At 53.0% G+C, this 20,586-nt stretch overlaps 12 protein-coding genes across 12 annotated transcripts; 6 read left to right on the top strand and 6 right to left on the bottom strand.

Annotated features, from left to right (window-relative positions):
• Positions 1 to 534: 534 nt before the first annotated feature.
• Positions 535 to 1,081, bottom strand: M436DRAFT_36622 (uncharacterized protein; the record flags this gene model as incomplete). The annotated part of the gene is made up of 2 exons (XM_013576434.1): positions 535 to 608; positions 667 to 1,081. The coding sequence occupies 2 exons, from the start codon at positions 1,079 to 1,081 to the stop codon at positions 535 to 537; spliced, it is 489 nt and encodes a 162-aa protein (XP_013431888.1).
• Positions 1,082 to 1,769: 688 nt separating this feature from the next.
• On the top strand, positions 1,770 to 3,826 carry M436DRAFT_37116 (uncharacterized protein; the record flags this gene model as incomplete). Its single annotated transcript, XM_013576533.1, has 3 exons — positions 1,770 to 2,068; positions 2,125 to 3,477; positions 3,538 to 3,826. The coding sequence occupies 3 exons, from the start codon at positions 1,770 to 1,772 to the stop codon at positions 3,824 to 3,826; spliced, it is 1,941 nt and encodes a 646-aa protein (XP_013431987.1).
• A 220-nt stretch (positions 3,827 to 4,046) lies between these two features.
• M436DRAFT_17856 (chalcone isomerase) lies at positions 4,047 to 4,880 on the bottom strand (the record flags this gene model as incomplete). The annotated part of the gene is made up of 1 exon (XM_013576058.1): positions 4,047 to 4,880. A coding segment is annotated over one exon (834 nt), but the record flags the coding sequence as incomplete, so codon positions are not given.
• Positions 4,881 to 5,864: 984 nt separating this feature from the next.
• Positions 5,865 to 6,297, top strand: M436DRAFT_35359 (glutaredoxin; the record flags this gene model as incomplete). The annotated part of the gene is made up of 3 exons (XM_013576208.1): positions 5,865 to 5,916; positions 5,974 to 6,072; positions 6,137 to 6,297. 3 exons carry the CDS (start codon positions 5,865 to 5,867, stop codon positions 6,295 to 6,297), a joined length of 312 nt encoding a protein of 103 aa, XP_013431662.1.
• Positions 6,298 to 7,395: 1,098 nt separating this feature from the next.
• Positions 7,396 to 9,022, top strand: M436DRAFT_35583 (MAP kinase; the record flags this gene model as incomplete). The annotated part of the gene is made up of 3 exons (XM_013576242.1): positions 7,396 to 8,109; positions 8,161 to 8,834; positions 8,893 to 9,022. 3 exons carry the CDS (start codon positions 7,396 to 7,398, stop codon positions 9,020 to 9,022), a joined length of 1,518 nt encoding a protein of 505 aa, XP_013431696.1.
• Positions 9,023 to 9,658: 636 nt separating this feature from the next.
• M436DRAFT_35633 (mannose 6-phosphate receptor domain-containing protein) lies at positions 9,659 to 10,869 on the bottom strand (the record flags this gene model as incomplete). The annotated part of the gene is made up of 4 exons (XM_013576251.1): positions 9,659 to 9,832; positions 9,895 to 10,235; positions 10,344 to 10,444; positions 10,502 to 10,869. 4 exons carry the CDS (start codon positions 10,867 to 10,869, stop codon positions 9,659 to 9,661), a joined length of 984 nt encoding a protein of 327 aa, XP_013431705.1.
• A 317-nt stretch (positions 10,870 to 11,186) lies between these two features.
• M436DRAFT_59671 (sterol C-14 reductase-like protein) lies at positions 11,187 to 12,663 on the top strand (the record flags this gene model as incomplete). Its single annotated transcript, XM_013576620.1, has 2 exons — positions 11,187 to 11,230; positions 11,289 to 12,663. The coding sequence occupies 2 exons, from the start codon at positions 11,187 to 11,189 to the stop codon at positions 12,661 to 12,663; spliced, it is 1,419 nt and encodes a 472-aa protein (XP_013432074.1).
• A 378-nt stretch (positions 12,664 to 13,041) lies between these two features.
• M436DRAFT_35269 (uncharacterized protein) lies at positions 13,042 to 13,806 on the bottom strand (the record flags this gene model as incomplete). Its single annotated transcript, XM_013576189.1, has 1 exon — positions 13,042 to 13,806. The coding sequence occupies one exon, from the start codon at positions 13,804 to 13,806 to the stop codon at positions 13,042 to 13,044; it is 765 nt and encodes a 254-aa protein (XP_013431643.1).
• Positions 13,807 to 14,435: 629 nt separating this feature from the next.
• M436DRAFT_36672 (mitochondrial carrier) lies at positions 14,436 to 15,681 on the bottom strand (the record flags this gene model as incomplete). The annotated part of the gene is made up of 3 exons (XM_013576443.1): positions 14,436 to 14,999; positions 15,056 to 15,400; positions 15,643 to 15,681. 3 exons carry the CDS (start codon positions 15,679 to 15,681, stop codon positions 14,436 to 14,438), a joined length of 948 nt encoding a protein of 315 aa, XP_013431897.1.
• A 768-nt stretch (positions 15,682 to 16,449) lies between these two features.
• Positions 16,450 to 17,000, bottom strand: M436DRAFT_59668 (uncharacterized protein; the record flags this gene model as incomplete). The annotated part of the gene is made up of 2 exons (XM_013576619.1): positions 16,450 to 16,698; positions 16,908 to 17,000. 2 exons carry the CDS (start codon positions 16,998 to 17,000, stop codon positions 16,450 to 16,452), a joined length of 342 nt encoding a protein of 113 aa, XP_013432073.1.
• A 1,506-nt stretch (positions 17,001 to 18,506) lies between these two features.
• M436DRAFT_59667 (uncharacterized protein) lies at positions 18,507 to 19,457 on the top strand (the record flags this gene model as incomplete). Its single annotated transcript, XM_013576618.1, has 1 exon — positions 18,507 to 19,457. One exon carries the CDS (start codon positions 18,507 to 18,509, stop codon positions 19,455 to 19,457), a length of 951 nt encoding a protein of 316 aa, XP_013432072.1.
• Positions 19,458 to 19,958: 501 nt separating this feature from the next.
• Positions 19,959 to 20,519, top strand: M436DRAFT_59666 (uncharacterized protein; the record flags this gene model as incomplete). Its single annotated transcript, XM_013576617.1, has 1 exon — positions 19,959 to 20,519. One exon carries the CDS (start codon positions 19,959 to 19,961, stop codon positions 20,517 to 20,519), a length of 561 nt encoding a protein of 186 aa, XP_013432071.1.
• Between the last annotated feature and the right edge of the window lie 67 nt (positions 20,520 to 20,586).

Here is a 20,586-nt window from a genome sequence, read left to right as displayed (position 1 = left end):
GTTGGATGTATGAAGCACCCTCTGCTTTTGCGCCGACGCCGACGCGACAGCTGAGCGTGTCGTAAAGTTCGCGGGGACGCCCATACCGCCTTGACCGCCTTTGTGGCAGAATCCGCGACGTCACCGTCTCCTACGTAGGTATTGTCCTTTCACACATGTCCTCTCACACATGGAATTCCATCGGTCAAGCAAGAGGGAAGGATCCGAGAACGTAGATACATTAACCATCATGTGCTCTATCTAGATGAAGGCGCTAAGGAGACTTGGGGAACATTCATCATCATCTCGGAGGGCCGTCACCGAGAGGACCAACGGGGGCATATGGGGAGGGGGGATGCAGTGCCTAACGCCCAGAGTGCTGAACACAGAAATGCAAAATGCGTCTCGATGTCTTCGTCAGACATGCATGGTGATGATGTGGGTGAGGAAGGTACGGCATGTGCATGGGATAGGGGTTATATGGGATTCTGGGCCTGGCTACTGCTTGGTGGTGCACAAATGGCGGGGTGGTCGTGCTGGTGTTGGAGCAACAATCTAGTCAGACTTGTTGAAGAGAACCTCGTTCTCCTGCTGAGCCTTGATGAAGGCCTCCTTGAACAGGTTGGCGTCTGTAGTCATGTTAGCATGTGTGCGCTTCACTCTCGACCGTGCAGCATTCAGACGTACTCTCGCTGTTGCCGAAACGGATGGCAAGAGTTTGAGCCTCAGGCTCGCCCTCGGAAACATCGGCCGAAGCGTTCCAGACCCACGAGCGGTCGCTGCCAACGTTGGGGGAGAGCTTCATGTCGGGGACAACGTAGTGGTTGGCGCAGACCTTGAGGGTCTTGTCACGACGCATGACAAGTCTGGTTCTGCCGTTCTCCTTGTGCTTGAGCAGGCGGACCTCGCCGGTACCACGCTCCTTCCACTCTCTGCTGTCGCGGTCGAACTTGAAGAGCTTGGCACGCATCTTGAAAGTCTGCTCCTCGCTCTCCTCGTGTGTCTTGGTGTCGACTTTCTCGGTAAGGTGGACAACGGGCTCGAAGTGGACGTCGGGCTCCTTGTCGTCGACCTCGTCCTCCTGTTGTGCTCGTATCAGCATTTGTATGGTACTGTTAGGGGTGCGCGTGGAATTACCTCGTCGGCGGTCTTTGCGGCGGTGGCCTTGGAGCTTCCGCTGGCCTCGGTGGCGCCCTCATCCTTCTCGTCGGCCTTGTCCTTCTTGGGGCCACCACCGAACATGCTGAAAACATTGTCCTTGACGGCCGAAGCGGCGGCGGCGGCGGTCTCGGTGGCTTGCTCGGTGACGGTCTTGGTCTCGTCAGTCTTGGGAGCGTCGGTGGCGACGTCCTTGGGCTTGTTCTCGGCTTCAGACATGATGAAGGTCGGGTTGTGATGTAATGGAGTTGTGTAGATGGTGTGCCTGTGCTGGCGAGATTTGTTCAAACAGTTGTTTGTTGGCTGGAGGAACCAAACTTGACAAAGAGCCCGTCCGCCCCGCTGTTTCATTAGCTTTTCCTTCTTCACGCCTCGCCGACGTTGCCAACGGGTGCCCCTGTCGCAATCAAGCAATCAATCAATCGTCGTCCTGCGTCACTGGCGCCCGGCTGCACGTCTTCCGACACGTCCGTACGAGGCCGCAATTCATAATAACTTTGTAGGTGGTGTTCAGGTCGTTCGAGTCGCATCCGTTGCTCAGCTCTTCCCTCGACCTTATCAACTGCTCACTCAACGCCATGCTCCCTTCTTGTCCTCCATCATAAACTGGTTCTGTTTGATCATCACACAACATGTCCCCTTCCTCATCCGTGGGCTCCGACGTCTTCGCTGTGCTCGCCTTACTGTCTATCTCAGCAACCGTCGTCCTCCTTCTTCGGTACTACCTACCTCTACGGACAACTCCTGCATACCTGCTAGTCCCTGTCTTCCTGGCTCTTGCTCTTCCGTCCTCCATAGTCCTTCTGGTTCCTATCGACTTGGCCTCGTCTTCTGGCACTGATACAGATGGTCAAAGAGGAATATGGTTGCCCGACAATGTCATGCTGGTTGCCTGGAGGCTGGCATACTGGCTGACCTTCTGTCTTACATGGTTCGTCGACTCTTCATTTCCATCCGTTCTTGCATGCACTGACACATCTGACCTAGGTTTGTACTCCCTTTACTCGGCGAATACTGTGATTCTGGATACCGAGAACCAAAGGACCGCTTCATCTACTCTCTCCGATCCAATGCGCGATACCAACTTATTACACTTTCCCTTGGAACCGCTGGTGCCGTCTATTTCTTTTGGCAGAATCACCACGACGATACTACAACCAAAGCCACAACTCTCAAGGCTTTGGTAATGGCCATGGCATACGCCTACGGTCTGGTACTGGCTATCTACCTCATGGGTCACGGACTTGTCGCCATCCCGCGTCGTCTAATCAGGGATGCTAGCGTCAATGCCAGATTGAAGAGGCTCCAGAGCCATGCACCGGGTATACACGACAAGCTGGACCAGGCCATCGAGGATCTAAATCAGGTCGAGGCTCAGGTCCTTCAGCTACGCCAACGTAAGAACGCAATGCCCAGAGATCTGCAAGATTGGGTCGAAGAACTCTACGACAAGTCCAGCCTGCCCGAATCACGCCCTGCTGTCACCTACGCATCTGTGCCTGCACCTCCACCTGTCGTCACAGAAAGATATCTGGCAGAACTATCCCGAAAGGTGAAGCGTGCCCGGCACAAGCGCGCACGCTTTACCGGCGAGTGGAACCATCTGGTCAGACAGGCTGCTAGATTCCAGTCGCTCATCGACTTTCCCTCGTCACAACGTCCGAAAGCAGCAAATATGCGCTATCATGTTCAAGTTCATATCTTGCCTGCTCTCCGTGTTGTCGCAGGAGTCTTTCTCGCTTGCGCATCTATCGCCTTGCTCTGGTCAGAAGTGGTGCATGAGATGGAGCCAAAGCTTTCTTTAGTTGGCATGAGTGTTGTTCATCATCCTTCGAGCTCTCGGGGACAGATCGGTTTCGCCGGTCAGATGATCTCCGCTGCATGGTTGCTATACATGTGTGCTGCAGCTCTGTACTCTGTTACAGAAGTCAAGGTCTGGGGCAACCGTGCGCTTGTACGCCGCCAGACTTATGCCGAGAGTGCATGTTGGTACAGCTTACAGGTGGCCAAGCTCACGGTCCCTTTGAGCTTTAACTTCATCACCATGATCGATCCCACGATCAGCGAAGGCACCACCTTCTACCGTTTCCTTGGACGTCTGATCAACCTCACACCAGTGATTGGCAACTTCTCGGCCTACTTCCCAATTGTCGTCCTGCTCCCTGTTGTTGCGACTTTGTTCAACCTCTACGGCAAGGTCAAGAACGTGGTTGGCTTCGGCGTGCTTGAAGACGAACACGATGAGCCGGGAGCAGGCACATGGCGCGAGGGTCGTATTCTAATCGAACGTGAACTTCAAGCCGATGGTTCGCAGCTCAACCTGGCATCCTCCAGTCTCTTGTCTTCGAACGAACCATCGCCACGTCACAGTGCAGACCTCAACAGGCAATCCCGATTGAGTAACAACAATCGCGCTTCAGCCGCAAGAAGAGCTGCTGCACGGATGCCTGAAGAGGATGAAGACACGAGTGACAGAGCCTTCTTCCAGGATGTTGGTCAGCGTATGCGCAACACCTTTGATACGGTAGAGACACCAGCCTGGCTTCGGGACATCGGAGAGGGTATCAAGAAACCTAGGTGGATGAGTGGAGGCGGTGATGATGGCGCACAAAGTTCAGGGGATGGACCCAACTTCTTCGGAAGGTTGTTTGGCGGTAGCAGTGGTGACAATGGTAATATTAGGCTGTAGGTCTAGACCAAGGCACATGTTTCATTTTAGCAAGGCGTTGGGGTATTATAGGTAGACATATCGCACAGGTTGATGGCGGGGATGCTCAGGCTTGTGTTTGTACTTTCTTCTATAGACATTTTCCGAAGTGTAGTTAAGACACCTCTACCCAATCAATGCACATTTGTAAGAATGTACAGGGATCGTCGACCATTGAGTCATATATATACACTTTCTAGATCACCATGGTCTCCACCGATCCCACAGGGCGACCAGCAAATCCCACGAAGCCGTCGACTACAGCCTTCCTCGTGGGCTCCGAGCTGACATTCTTGCCCGCCAAGTAACCCATCCAGATCAGCCTGCTGATTCTGGGATCCTCGACCTTGCCAACTCTCTCAATGCCAGTACCCTTTGCCGGGTCTTCGAACAATACTTCCATGGATCCAGGAGCGTCTCTCAACATCAGCACCACAGAGCCCTTGGGTGTGCGACCACCACTGAACATGCCCTTGAAGTCACGCATAGCATCACCAAACGACTCGTTCTCGTAGTCTGAAGTCATGATCGCAGGGTTAGTTTGCTTGACTCTATTGATCTCAGTGGTGGCGCGCTTGATGCCGTTGACCCAGCCGTCGCGCAGATGGGCAAAGTCGGTGTTCTTGGACGGGACGACACGCCAGGCAGAGCGGATGCCTTCTTCACGCAGCATCTGCTCCCAGATCTCGACGCTGGTGTCGGCGTCGAGCATGCGTTGCTTGAGACTATCCTTCTCGCCAGGCACGAGGGTAGAAGCGTTAGGGTTGATCAGGTGGATGAGGCGAGCTTGCAGAGTTGAGATGTCTTGGGTGCGGACGTAGAGGCCCATGACGTAGACTTCGATGGACAAGAAGGATACAGTGCGGATACCGAGACCAACCAAAGTGTATTCTTCTTGGTTTTGGACGTTACCGGGGTTGACGCGAGAGTTGGGCTGTGCTGTTTCTGACCTGGCGGTCTTGGAGCCGGGAATGGGCAAGAAGATCTTGCGAGGGAAGTATGGGACACTGCCACTGCCAGTATTTACCAGATCCAGTTCCTGGTCGCCCTCGGCTACGATTCTCTTGTCTTCGCCAGCGCCGATGACATGAACGGGGCGACCCTGGAAGTCCTCGGAACCCGGGCCGGCATCTAATTGTGCCTTTTTCTTGTTGGCACTTTTCTCCAGCTCATCCAGATCAATGTTGTACAGAGTGAGGGCGAGACCACCAACACTCATAAGCAGACCGACGCCGGCGAATCGCATGCGTGCCATGGCATTTGAACGTTTGGCTTCGAACTCTCGGCGGGCGGCGAGTTCGTCCAGTGGGTTGACGGAACGGACTTCTGCATCCTCGGGATCGACGACTTGTTGCTGGTCGAGGAAAGAAGGGGCTCTGGCCGAGAGTGTCGAGCCTGTTGCGCGAGCTGCTGGGTTGCTGTATCTTGACGAGTAACGAGCCTGTGCTAAGGACGATTGAACACGAGAGTTCTGGAAGATGCATCTCGATCTAGCCGACAGCAGTCGCATCACTGACCGGCAGGGAGTGGCCATGGTGCTGCTGGACATTTTTGTGATACGACAGTATGAGGATGAGACGTGTTTCAACATGGCATTCATGATGGTAGACCCTCGCCAAGCCGACTGTAGAGCTCCGCTGTTCTTCTTCCTCTCCACCGAGGACTGTCTTTGAGATGGCCATCCCACGTGCGTTCTCCTGTCTACAGGACTGTCGCGTGCAGTCTAGATTTCACGTATCACTTAGTCTCACGCCGTATTGTCCTTGATGTGTAATCACTAGTTTCGTGCCATCGAAGCCGCCATTGTAGTGATAGTTGAGCGGCTTCTAGAAAAATAGTAGCACGTCATCGCCGCTTTGTAAGCTCTAAACGGAGTCGCATTCCAATAAAGCAAGCCAAACCCCTCTCTCGCCATAGCAATCCATCATCTACTACTACAAATACGACTTCGGTCCCTCGCAAATCGCCCACCATTAACTTCGTACGAAGCTTCTTCACACGCGCGACCAGTCCCGCAAGCATGTCGTCCGCAAAGGCCAAGGCTCAGAACATCATCGACCAGAACGGCGTTGGTATGCAACTCGATCCAACACAACAGCCTTTGTAGCCCCTTTGCTGACTCTCCGCAGCCGTCTTCTCCAAGTCGTACTGCCCCTACTGCAAGGCCACCAAGGAGCTGTTGTCCAAGTCCGGCGCAAAGTTCTACGCCCTCGAGCTCGACCAGATCGGTCCGTCGCCCTGTTTGTTGTGCCAGCTCATTGGAACCCGATTGCTAACACTTTGTCTGTGCAGATGACGGTGCCGACATCCAGAACGCTCTCGCTGAGATGACCAGCCAGCGCAGTGTCCCCAACATCTTCATCAACAAGGAGCACATTGGCGGCAACTCGGACATCCAAGCCCTCAAGAAGGATGACCTCAAGAGCAAGCTCACCGCTGCCAGCGCTCTGTAAACGTGAAAGAAGTCGAGGCATCATGATATCACGATAGATACCAAGCGCAAATACAAAAATGCGTCAACAAGCTTGACATGCTGAGACACGAAATGTGCTCATGTCGACAGTGACCGAGGCATGAAATGTGACAGCATGCTCCCGTTTCTCGGAGAAAACATGTTGCACCGCTGCCTCTAGATGTACAAGATCCGGTGGATGACCACTCAGGGTTCCGACATCTGGAATATTGAAAAGAGGTGAGCAAATCACACGGTAACATGTAGCCTCTCCTACGATGGCACCCGACCAGCCAAAAAAAAAAGGGTACGTATCTAGACACAATAGGCGGCTAGCACGCGGATGATGATGATGACGATCAGACCGACAAATGTTGGTCAGAGAGCAGCGCATGGCTGCGTGAAATGGAGGTCAGTATGCCCGAGGGAAATGGGTAGCGCACATGATGCAGAGCATGTTGCAGATAGATGCATGCGCGATGGGTGAAATGCATCAATGGAAACACGCCATGGGAAAGCTGGCCGCAATGGCCGGCGGTAAAAGGTGGGATTGGCTGACCAGGTCTGCGCCTCTTCTGCCCATAGATTGACAACCGGTGTCGAGTTCCCGAGTCCTCTAATCTCCCTTCTCCTGCTTATAGTGTGAAGCCTTGTTGCACTTTCTCCAACAGCGGCCGCGAGTAAACAAAATACAAGTTGAAGTGAGTCGTTCCTCAGCGGCAGCAGGATGATGCGTTGGCTTCGGGGTCTACTCTGTTAGCGCTACAGACCCCCCATGTCGTAGCTTCCCTCCTTGAGTACCTGCCAAGTCTTGAATTGGGCTGACTCGATCCGCTGGACAAGTCGAAACATCTCATCTGAATCCTGCTCGTCTTCAATACCAGGTCGAATCCACGACGAGTCGCTCCATATCTCCTCCCGGCCTTGTGACCCCGAATCCCTCGCCGCGCGTCACTCTCACGACCGTCTCTTCCTCTCACGACACTCCCCGCTTCCCAAACGCGGAAACCTGCCCGTCGTGGCCGACCACCAAGAGCCCCCGTCTACGCCTCCGCCGTCCTCGTCGGGTGTCTTGCGGCCGCCCGTCGGTTCGGTCGACATGGCTTCGCCAGCACCACTCCTGAGACCGCCAATTCCCGGTAGCAGGAACACGAGTGCCTCACGCACACCCAAGCTCGGCCTGGCTATTCCGCCCTCTCCAAATGCCAGACCTCTCAATACCACAAATTCACATGCCGTACCCCCTCTTCAAATACCGCCTCGCCAGGGTCCTCCAAAGTTGAGTCTAGCTACACCCATGGGGAGTCATGGCGTCCCTCAAGAGACCACTCGGGCTGCAAGAGGGAAGCTTCCCCCACTACAAGTCACTGGTCTCTCGACTTCTCAGGGCGGTGGAAGTAGCGACGACAGCGCTCGTTCGAGATCAAACAGCAACACTGCGAGTAACAACTATTCCACCTCTACCACCGCTTCTTCATACTCAGCCTCGCTGGCTGGACTGATTGGCGGCCAATCCAACTCGCAAGATCCACTTTCCGCCGCTGGCTCGTTATACTCGGCATCGTCCGCTGGCGGACTTGGTGGTACGGGTATGGAACGAGATGGCAGCATGCAAGGAGCAATATTACCGGACTTGGAGAAGCTAAGCCTGGAGAAAGGAAGAGCGCTTGATGTTGAGGATCTTGACGATGCTGGCTGGAAAGTGGCTGCTAAAGAAGACAGAATTGTCGAGCTTGGAAGCCTAGGAGAAGGTGCAGGAGGTGCCGTCAACAGGTGTATACTCAAAGGTGGAAAGACAGTGTTTGCGTTGAAGGTTGGCATCTTGACTACGGATCTTTGTACAGAAAGCTGACCATTTACACAGATCATTACGACAGACCCTAACCCGGACGTCAAAAAACAGATTGTTCGCGAGCTGTCGTTCAACAAGAACTGCGCCTCGTCGCATATCTGCCGCTACTACGGCGCATTTATTGATGAAACCCATGGCACCATCGGCATCAGCATGGAATACTGCGAGGGTGGCTCTCTGGACTCGGTTTACCGTGAGGTCAAGAAACTGGGCGGTCGCACAGGCGAAAAGGTCTTGGGCAAAGTGGCCGAGGGTGTGCTCAACGGACTCACCTACCTGCACAGTCACCGCATCATCCACCGCGACATCAAGCCGTCCAACATTTTGCTGACCAGATCTGGCGAGGTGAAACTCTGTGACTTTGGCGTGTCTGGTGAGTTCGGTACCAAGGGTGACGCAAACACTTTTATCGGAACTTCCTACTACATGGCGCCGGAACGTATCACTGGTCAGAGCTACACCATCACTTCCGACGTGTGGAGTTTGGGTGTCACACTACTCGAGGTAGCGCAACACAGATTCCCATTCCCGGCTGACGGGACGGAGATGCAACCCAGAGCCGGACTCATCGATCTTTTGACCTACATCGTCTCACAGCCTATTCCGAAGCTAAAGGACGAGATTGGTACTCCCGACGGACAGGATATTCGATGGAGTGAGAACTTCAAATATTTCATCGAGTGCAGGTAAGTGCTACATGATCTTCCCTACGTCTGCAAGCAATGCTAACTGGAAATTCAACAGTCTGGAAAAGGAGCCCAACCGACGAGCGACACCCTGGCGGATGCTGGAACATCCCTGGATGTTGGAGATCAAGTCCAAGCGGGTCAACATGGCTTCATTCCTCAAAAGAGTTTGGGACTGGACAGACTAAGAAGAAAGCACACAAAAAGTTGTCGACATCCAGGAGGAGAAGAGGGAAGCATTCGAACAAGTGATTTTGACTTGATTTGTTGTCGCATACAGCCCATTTTGCAAAGCCTCTGCGAGTATCATCGAGGTTTCTGGTCTTCCTCATCATCTTGGCTCTTTCTTGTTACTGGTTTTGTTTGCATTGGGACGGCGCTTGTTTCTCTCATTCTCACAAGCGGGTCATTTTTGTTTGTGTTCTTCTCTCATCACAATTTCTCCTTGTTCCGATACACCTACTTCCCTCTGCATAATCAGCGAGTACCTTCATTCTAATCTTCAGGCTATAGAAACCACAATTTCATCAGATTTACAAGCAGACAGAGATTGAATGTGGTTGTTCGGGGTCAATGGATACGAAAACAAATGTGCACCAGTCAGGGACCGAAGAGAGAATGATAATATGGTCAAATATTGAGTCATTTTATGCCAAACGAGACTTTGTGGCTATCCAGACAATCATTCTAACAAAAGAGGTGGAGCGCCATTATCGTATTCGTTTTGGAGAGCCTCTGAAGGCGACAAAGATGGGACCCGCCCCGATGGAGAAAGAAGAGATAAAATGCTACAAAGGATCGAGAAGAATGAGATGAGAACATGTCTAGTCTTCCCACTCCTCGTCCAGGTTGTCGATCAATCTGTTCTCGTCGTCCGAGTTTGAGCGACCGCGTCTTCCGGCGCTGGAGCCGTTGTTGAAGTTGCTGCCCACTCTGCTGTACCCCTTGCGACCGGGCAGGAAGCGGGCGCATGAGGAAAAGAGAATGATAAACATGTCCTGTTGAGCGATCATTAGCGTTCTGACAGATTTGATGTGGACAAGGTGTTGGAAGCACTTACCGAGACAAAACTGGCAATGCCGGCCCATAGTGAGTAGTTTGGCAGCTGCCTCCAGCCTCTCTGGTGCATGACAGTGCGTTGGTAGACACAACCACCAACAACGTAGACTATTACTGCAATCAAAGCGATGACACCAAAGACACCGCTGGGACCGAGCTGCTGTTTGGCGACCTCGATGCCTCCGCAGGCTGCCGAAGAGCGGGCCTCGAAGATGTATGTGCAGCTGTCGGGAGAAGCGACAAAGGAGACGGTGTTGAGAGGAGCCAGGGGATCGGTGTTGCAGAGCAGAGAGATGATTGTGTTCTTGCGGCGAGTGAGGTGGGTCGAGGGCTCCTTGCTGCCTCCCTTTCTGCTCTTCTTGTCATCGTCGTCCTTGTCCTTGTCTTTGTGGTCCTTGTCATCTTTGTCGTCATCGTCGTCGTCATCATCATCGTCGCCAATGATTCCACGAGTGAGGAGGGAAGATGTAGGAGTGTCCGGGCATGGCGATCCATCGGTATAGTTCAAGACGAGTTTGCGGCCACGGAAGACGGGTTCGGAGCTTTGTTGGCTGTTGCGGACTTGTTAGCGCTGTGTCATGAGGGCATTGCGAAAACGGTCATCTCACCCTATACTGTATGTCTTTCCGTCAAGTTGGTAGAAAGCGCTGACATTCTGCCACCTCGCCTCATCGACGCCGACGACATTTGTCAGGTTCTCGACGACTGGACCGCAGAAGTTGAGGGTGAAGTTGGCGCCGTAGTCGTAGCCTCGAGCAGACCAAGACTCGTTCCGGGCATCTTTGCTTGCTTTCTTGAGGTCTTCGGGTAGGATGACATGTATGGGATTGAGGTCGAAGAAGGCGCCGGATGTTGGCGAGCGGATGGTGCAGGGTACGCGGTCCTCCTTCTTGCCCTTGGAGTCGTCGGAAGCGGCGGCGGCGAGACCGAGGGGCAGACCAAAGGCCAGCAGATGGTACCAGAGGGACGAGTGCATAGCCGGATGTGTGTAGTGTCAAGTAAAGATAAGTTCCTGGACTGCAGGACAGTTGTACGGAGGCTTGGAGGATGCGTGTAGCCTGGTTCTGTACCTCGACCCGCAAGCCATCACCTCATCAAGCCCTCAGATCCTCCCGCCCTGGGGTTCGGATCTCGCAGCCGAGGGCTGACGACCCTGGCGCTGCCAATGGAATCGTACCATTAATATGTCATTAAAGCCAATCGAGCCCCGTCATTGTCGACTTTCTGTGTTGACTTTCTGATGTTTTGTCTTTCTTCCCTCCCTCCATCTCCCACCATACCCTACACACTTCAATGGCTGTAAAAGATCAAGCCCATGGCTACGAGTTTGGCGGCCCGTACGGTTGCCCTTCTGCAAAATATATTTCCCAAACCATATGCTAACTCCTGCACCAGTCTGGGCGCCATTGGCATCTCGTTCGTCCTCCCCCTCGTCTGCTACGTCTTCGCTTTCCTCTGCAACGATGTTTCTGGATGCATCCCACCATCATTGACCGAGCCCTCCACCCTTACACTTGATCAACTCAAGAAAGAAGTCGGCTGGCCTGGTGTTACCGGCCTCCTCAACACCCAAGCTGTCGTCGCAACCTTTGGCTACTACATCCTCAGTCTTGCCCTTCAAGCCTTCCTGCCCGCTCATGAGGTTCAAGGTACTGTGCTCGCCTCAGGCGGTCGCTTGACCTACCGCTTCAATGCCTTTGCCTCGGCCATGTTCATCCTCACAATTGCTGCCGCCGGTACCTTCCTCCAGGGCGCCGACTTCCCTGTCTGGACCTTCATCAACGACAACTACATCCAGCTCTTGACCACCAACATCCTCATTGGCTACTTCTTGGCCACCTACTGCTACGTTCGCTCCTTCTCTGTCAAGCCCAACGACCTTGACAACCGCGAACTCGCCCAGGGAGGCACAACTGGCAACATCATCTACGACTGGTTCATCGGAAGAGAACTCAACCCTCGCGTAACACTTCCCATCTTTGGTGAGGTCGACATCAAGGCTTTCATGGAGCTGAGACCTGGTCTCCTCGGCTGGGTCTTGCTTGACCTGGCATTTGCTGCTCGCCAGTACGGCACATATGGCACTGTCACCGACTCCATGTACATTGTCGTCGGCACACAGGCCTGGTACGTCCTGGATGCTCTGTGGAACGAGCCCGCCATCATGACCACCATGGACATCACCACCGATGGTTTCGGATGCATGCTTGCCTTTGGTGATCTCGTATGGGTTCCTTTCATCTACAGCATCCAGGCTCGCTACCTGTCCATCCACGCCGTTCAGCTCGGTTGGGCCAAGGTTGCCTTTATCATGGCTGTTCAACTTACCGGCTACTACATCTTCCGCTCGAGCAATGGCGAGAAGAACAAGTTCAGAACCAACCCCAACCACCCCGATGTCAAGCACCTCGAATACATTGAGACCGCTCGTGGAACCCGTTTGTTGACCTCTGGATGGTGGGGCACTGCGCGTCACATCAACTACCTCGGCGACTGGATCATGTCCTGGGCATACTGCCTTCCTACCTGGATGTCTGGTTACGTTGTGTACTCTGCCGCTCTCACCGGCGACAAGATCGTCAGCCAAGGTCCTAATGGCGAAATGGCTGGCTGGGGCATTCCTGTCACTTACTTCTACATGCTCTACTTTGGCATTCTCCTCATCCACCGCGAGCGCAGAGACGATGCTCACTGCCGTGCCAAGTACGGCAACGACTGGAAGCGCTACTGCGACATTGTCAGATGGAAGATTCTGCCAGGTGTCTACTAGAGTTCCGCGCCTTTTGAGGAACGGAAGGAAATGTATAGATAGCTTTGCTCACGCACAAATGGAGATCTTGAGAGATATCATATGAAAACCACTATCAATGCAACGATCATTCAAAACTTCAACACGAGCAGAGCAAAGAGCAGTAATCTGAATTTGTTGTGCATTGCAATGTAGTAGCTATAACACTGGTTGTACCGTCGTATTCTTGTAAAAGCGAACGTGAATAGTCATAATGCATGTCAAAACCCCCCAACCCTCCCAACTACAACCCAAACCAAGGCTCAAATCATAGCAGACCTGAGAAAAACTCCCCGATGCCATCTCCGGCGTTCATCTCTTCGTCCAAAGCGGCCAATAATCTCTCAGAAGATTGCAAAACTATCCAAGCTTCTTGCTAGCCATCTCGTTGGCCTTGTTGGCCCATTGACTCGCCTGAGAAGCCACGCCCTTGAACCACGCCGTCGCAGTGCTGCCGGTACTCGGGCTGCCGAAACCATCGTCTTCGCCAGAAATCCACTCGCTGATGCTGTTGCGACCGGACCTGCGGCCTCTTTCTGCTGCCTCTGCGGCTTCGAGGCTAGCGCGCTGGGCAGAGGTCATTTCAGCGGCGTAGGGGTTTTGTTGGTAGCCCGGTGGGTGGGACGAGATGCTCTGGGGTCGGCTGTGCATGGTGGGTGATACAGGGCCTATGGGCAGCGTCACTGGGCGACGTGTAGGTGAGGCTGGAGATGCTGCGACTGTGGAGTGGGTGGGTAGGGCGCTTGTGGTGGGTGGTGGGATGTTGATCTGGTGTGGCATTGGTTGTGCTCTTGGTGCGGCCGGGCTGTTGGGGTTGTAACCATTGGAGTGAGCGAACGGGGTGGGTACGGCTCCGGGCTGGGGAGGTGGTGGTCCATCGTTCTGGAGTTTTGTAGAGATTGTGCTTGTAGGTGGTGGTGGGGCTTGTCTTGAAACACTGCCTGTGGGTGCCGGGCCAGCTGCAGCACCAGGTTGAGCAGCTGGATAGCTGTTAGTCGTAGTAGCGGAAGTCGTAGTCGCTGGTAGATCGGTCGTGCGAGCGGGAGGAGGTGCCGTGTGGGGAGTTACGCCATCTGCTTTGGCTGCCGAGATGGGCGCATCGGCGTAGATTGGAATTGGTGGCATGATGGTCTGGGTTACGAGTGTGTTATGATTCGTGGGTAGCTGTAGCAATACTTATAGTCATGTCTGCATTGGATTGAGCGCTTTCTATTGTCGTCCCTTTGTGCATTCCGAGAGTCGACGTCACACGTGACATGACGCTCATTGACGCGTACGGCCAGCTGTATGGGCTTTCTTCCAATACGCCAGCTGGCAGCACATGGAGGCATCTTTCCGGCGGCTTGTCTACTGCACTGAAGGTATACACAAGCCTTTGTGAATCGGCAACTGAGTGCAAGCCTTGTCATGGGTGATGGGCGATGTGATCGCATGGATAGACCTGCAACACGAGAAGCAACAACCAAGACCGGAGATAGAACATACAGACATCACTTGCAAGTAGAGGTCGACGGAACGGAGGTCATGATCGAAAGAAAACGCCTGAAATTTATTTGTGATACATGAAGAAAGACGAGAACAGGCTGGTATATTCGAAACCGCCCCAGAAAACATCATTTCCCAAATTCCCCTTCTCATCACCAGGCCGATTGAGCCGCTTTTGAGTTGGAGCTGTCTTCCATCGGCAGACAGGTAATACATCGTTCGTTCATCATCCCCTATGATTTGCTCTGAGTGCTTGTCGAAGAGAGCGTTTAACCGGAACCACCCTTGAACTTCTTTCCGAAGAGGATGAGCTGGGCCTGGTCGTAGATGGACAGGACACCGGCACCGGCAACACCACGGAGGATGTTGGCACCAGCACCCTTGAAGAGAGACTTGACACCCTCAGCGGCGACGATCTTGCGGGCAGCATCGAGGGTACCGTTGTACTTGACGGCCTCACCGGAGGTCATCATCATACGACGGCGGATAGTGTCAAGAGGGTAGGAAGCGATACCAGCACCAGTGGTGACGGACCAACCGAGGAGGAAAGAGGCGAGGAAGTTGCCCTCGAGGGAACCAGTGAGGAGGACGGGCTTGAGCGAGTCGTACATACCGAAGTACAGACCACGGTAGACGATGATACCAGCGACGGAGGGCATGAAACCACGGTAAAGACCGGCAATACCGTCAGAGGCGAGGGTCTTCTTGTAGACATCGACCAGGCCGTTGAACTGGCGCTCACCAGAGCCCTTGGAGGACTTGGCGTCGTTGGCAAGACGGGTACGGGCGTAGTCGAGGGAGTAGACGAAGGCGAGGGAAGTGGCACCGGCAGCCTGGATGATAGTCAGTCGAAAGTCAAGATGTGGAAATAGATAGGTTTGGAACGTACACCACCGGAGGCAAGGTTGCCCATCATCCACTTGGCGTAACCGTCACGCTCCTTCTTGTAGGAGAACATGGACTTGTAGGTGTCGCGGAAAGCGAAGTTCAAGGCCTGGGTGGGGAAGTAACGGATGACGTTGGCAGTGTTACCTCTCCAGAGAGAGACGACACCCTCGTCGGCAGTGGTGCGCTTGAAGCAGTCGGTGATACCGGCGTACTTGTGGGAAAGGCGGCCAGCCTTAAGCATCTCATCCTGGTTCTGGATGAGGAGCTTGATGCGCTCAATGGGGGCAGCAGCGGTCTTCGAGACGGCGGCGGAAACACCACCCATCAAGAAGTCGACAACGAAGCCCTGTAAGGATTGTTAGTGAGCTGCATTGAAAGGACAGATAAGCTCGCTGGTGCGCGCGGTGCAAATTCATTGAGTGCGCCTTCACACAGATCCGTCAAACCAATCAACGCATTGACGGCCTTGAGCTCGATGAGCTTGTAGCTGTATGCAGCAGATGTGTCGTGGACTGTCGTTTCCGAGGTGTGAAGTGCGCGGGCTCAACAAATTCGCACAACAAGCGACAGCTGGGCGGTGCAACTTACGGGCATGCCGAAGACGCTCTTATCAGCCTGGTTAGCCATTTTGATATCTTTTTGAATGAAAATAAAACAAAAAGAGAGGAGAGGATGGAGAAAGGGAAGAAGTTGGATGGCAGAGGCAGCTTCAAATAAGAAGGGGGCCGGCTAAGAATTTTTAGCGCACTAAGCGGCACGAATCGGAAGGAGCTCGGGAAATTCACGCACCTTCTTCCCCAACTTCAACAGTTCTTGCCTTCACCTGGAAGAGTCGATTCCTCAACACCAGCGACTCATTTGATTATTGCTATTTTTCCCGTGTCTCGAGCGAGTCTTGACTCTTCAGTTGCTTCGGGTTCGACATCTGGACAGCACTCTAGGCGGCTTCACGTCACTTGTGCTTCTGACTGCATCCGATGTTGTCTTCCAGAAGCTGACGATCTGCGCTTATCTTCAGCTGCAGCAAGCAGGTAAACAATAATCAATTCTTCCGCTTCAATCTCCTCCTCGTGAATGCCAAGATACTTGTATACCACCATCACGGAATGGGTGGATTATCAGCGTACATTCACTGCCATCGAGATTGATCACGCATAAGCTACGCTCTCCTTCACTGGCCCATTTTGCATGCTAGAGGTATCTTCACATGAAAGAATTGCGCGCCCGTGTCCCCAGATTTGATGCTCCACACCTTGCGGTCACAGCTTCTGTTGACCTTGGCTCTTTATGACACTCCTCAAGACATGCACAAACAAGCTGTCCTTTGAGCACGCGACTTCTATCACCTGGCAGCAGAGAGCGACCTGCTTGCCTGCGGCTCGAGCCTTTGGCCCGTCAACCGGCAGCCCCAGTGAATTCGACGAATCGTGTGCACCGTGCGTCGTTCTCCACACCGAGCGAGAGGCGTTCAACAACGCTTCCTTGTTCCTCTGGGAAACCTTCCCCAGCGGCGCAACCATCAACCGTATGGACATTCAGGAAAACGTCGAGCTTCTTCGCTTGGCTTTTGATCCAAGGAGATTGGAGTAAGAGGTCGTAAATCGGACGAGCAATCGAGATAACGGCGTGTGTCCCTGCAGCGGTCTAAACATGCCTTGCAGCACATGATATCTATATGGTGATTATTGTCGCTCTGGCAGTTTGACAGATCAGAGGGGATGAAACTCTTGGCTATTGAATCAATTGTATGTGCAAAGGTTGGTCACTGGATTGTTCAATTGTTGGTAGCCTTTTGATGAGCTTGGTGCTGTGGAGTATCGCATTTTGCTTCGAGCATTGCCATTCATTCGCACCTTACTGATGTCGAGTTTCGACATCCTTCTATTCTCAACCTTGATCATCGTTGCATCGTTGCAGGCTCTGTGGGAATGCCTGAAAACCTGCATTGTTCTCCGGTAAACGCAGTATCGCTCTCGGCAAATAGCTATACACGGTCTAGACCGCTGGAGGCATCTCGAGAGCTTCGATCATCTACGAGCTGACACTCACGCAGCTGTCAATCGGCCCTGTCGGCTGTCGAAGACTCGGTCAAATTGTTAGACCTCGGTCTCTATATCGTGTCCATGTGATGGACGTATGAACAGAAGTCTGACCTGTCTAAAATGTGATCGCGTGTCACATCCCATGTATGTAATTCTCATACTCAGTCTACTCAACGACCGTACTATCTGAACCTAGCGTGGGAGAAAAAACCACTTCTTCGCGACTTCCGCAACACCACGGGTGTGAGGAAATACACGGTCATCATCGCTCTGCGATTGACAATATACAACAAGAGATATACTGCAACCAGGGTCACCCTATGATCAAGATTTTTTTGCTTGCGACTGTGACCTTACCACCAACGACTTGACATAGTTCAGCTCCGGAGAACTAACCCTCAAAATCATCCGGTGGAATCGAAGGTCTGTCTGTCATGATTGCAAATGCGCAATACGAACTGGCAAGGCCGATGTAGAGCGAAACCTGACATGATGTAAGCTGCCTGAAGGCTTCGAGCCGGCAATTACTGCCATGGCACATTGGCACGAACAACGAAGGTTTAATTAGCAGCAGAATAAGAGTCAGCTATTGCTTTGACGGATGTCCTTTCTATTGACTGACCGTTTGTCTTGCGGCTCCGGTCGGTGGATTCGCATCGATTTACGAGGTGCCAAGTCAAGAAGATATTTTTAGACCACAGCTCATCCACACTTCTTCAGGTGGCCGTGTTCAGAAGCGAAGCCGAAAAGCCTCTTGTCTAGAGCATGCCATACTCTCTCGGAGTATGCTTGCCGTACGTGTACCGGCTGGCATCTTCTTCCGAACGATCTGTTCCTGCGACGAGATTTTTGCTGATCGACTTTGGCTGTCTAGCATTCAGAGGCTGACTTTTGGCTTGTGAGGAGGTCAAAGTGGCCTGTCTATTATTGTCCACGCCTACTTGCTTGTCCCTCCAACGAACAGACACAAGTAGAGTCAGGCATCTGGATCGACTCGTTTGCTGCCTGCCGTACTGCAAGACCGCAGTGATCATCGGCGCTGCTCTTGACCGTCAGCTCCGTCAGGTCTCGTAACATCAGGAACTGGTCTCGATCCCATCAACCAAATCCGCATTTGCATGACTATTTGGCTCTAGCGTACCCTCGTACGTTTGCGGTGTGCACGGCTTGTTTCGTATTCTTAAAAACCACAAGCCCACCGTCGACGAGCTAGTTTGGTCGTGTCAATTTGCCTTTTTCTTGTTGCTTGCTTACCTTGTCACCTTATCTAAGATGCAAGGTCGGCTTACCCTGCTTCCTGTGGCTTCTCAGATCCTGTACTCCGCCTCCACATACCAACACCTGGATATTGAAGCCACTCGGCAACCATAATCATTCACACATCATTGTCGCATTGTATGCATCCCACTCATGAACCGGAATCAAACCCAGCAACCTTCTCCATATTGGACATGCCACGCGAAACACCACCATCTATACTGTGACGCAATCGGAGACTCATGGTTACAGATGGATCCCAATTCAGACTGGTCGCTACCGCGTGATCGCTGGACAGAGACGAACACGCATGAGAGCTACTACAGGAGCGAATCACAATACCAGGACGATGTGCCTGAATACTCACAACAACAATACTATCCTCTGCCAATGAATCAACATCATCCGCAATTTCGTCACATCAGGCCTCAAATACATTCTCAGAACTCAGTGCCCTCATTCACGGAGTATCAAGGCAGAGTAGCACCAGTTCAGCACCCCGGACCTCGCTGCCTGAGTCAACCGGACTTTCACGATCGGGACCGCCAGGAGCATTTCACGCAAACTCGCAACACGGAACCACGATCACCACCACCGAATGACCGACGATGTAGTGAGAACGAATTCTCAAGCGACATGGACTTGACGCTCTTCGTCGCAGCAACCTCTGGATTTACCCCAGACTCGCCTGTACACCGCTCATTCGCAGCTGCGCCGTCATGGCGCGATCAACAAGTACAACTGCCGCCCGAATATCCACAACCGCAACAACGGCCGCAATACGCACGAGCGCATAGCTCGTACGCCAGTACCACGATTGCACAACATCCCGTACCGTCACATTCTACACCTCACCTACCCATCAGGCAACCGCAGCCCCGGAGTCCTGCATTTTCTCGTCAGGGACCAAACGTATGGCAAGAGCGACTCGAGACAGAGCCATATGCATGGCAAGCCCACGACTACGGTGACGAGCCACCACCGGCAGACGAGCTTCCCGATTACGAGCAAAGTCAGGCCGAGATGCAGAACAAGACTCGTCTCGAGGCAAAGAGAAGAGCGGAAGAACTGCAGAGGAGGTGGAGACAGCGACATAGTCGTTAAAGCGCGGAGAAGGAAGGTTGAAAGAAAGAGAGGGAGCCTCGAAGTAAGAGGCTAAGCAAGTATGAACTTGCACAGAAACAAGAAGTTTGGCGTTTTTACTTTGGCTTGATTATTCTCTCGCTTGGTCATTCATGATCTGTTTCAATCGATACCCAAAGGCGATAGCATGGAAAGGCTGGGAGCACTGATGCGGCCCAGCATGGCGTTATGATTTGTTTTTCTTCTCTCACTGGAGACCACTATCATGGAACACATACATGCCTATCATGAGACACGAAGTAGTTACTCTACATTACACATGAGGTCAAAAGATAATGTACATAAAAACCACCCTACTTTCTCTCTACCATCGTCATGCTCACAAACCCCACGTGAAGCTTTGGCCACCAAAACTTGCCCTGCAGCAGTTCGAGAAACAATTTTCCACGCGAGGACAAACCTCAGGTCATCCTAATCCATTCTTTCGCGAACGTTGTAGCAGAACAACGTAGAGAAGACAAGATGACAACCGACGCCAACAGCCTAAACGAGGCCCAGCCCTCAGCGCTCCAGACCCTCCTCACAACATCATCCTCGCAATCATCGCATCCGCAACACTTGACCAACCTCGCTATCCAAATCGCGCACAACCTCGAGCATCAACATCTATGGACTGGTTTGCGCATCCACCATGTCTCTCCTATCGACTCAACTCCCCTCCCGCGCCCGATGGTCAGTGGCCTGCCACCACAACGACTATACATCCACCCGGACGAGCAGATTGCGCTGTTGCAAACACAAAAGGCCAAAGGAAAGACCGGACTGGGCGAGGTCAAGACAGAAAGAGAATGGGTGTTGCCCAGCCACTTGCGCGAAAAGTGGACGCTGAGGCGCTTCGCAGAAGTGTTTGAGAAGGTGGGCATCATGCCTCCGGCGAACGAGGATGACGATGAGGATGAGGAAGAGCAGCAGGACAACAAGTGGAGGGACAAGAAGAGAGTCGTGTTGGCTACGGTAGACGACGACAGCACGATCGTCTATTACATTGTTCACGATGGAATTATCAAGCCTCGCCAAAATTGAGCCACGAAGCCGAGGAAAGGAGTTTGTCTAAATTCGAGGCCCGGAAGATCCCTGGCTACCATCCTGG

The sequence above is a fragment of the Aureobasidium namibiae genome (genome assembly GCF_000721765.1).
Source record: "Aureobasidium namibiae CBS 147.97 unplaced genomic scaffold scaffold_1, whole genome shotgun sequence".
NCBI lineage: Eukaryota > Fungi > Ascomycota > Dothideomycetes > Dothideales > Saccotheciaceae > Aureobasidium > Aureobasidium namibiae.
The sequence above is the reverse complement of the archived record's forward strand: the minus strand, read 5'-3'. Positions and strand labels throughout refer to the sequence as shown.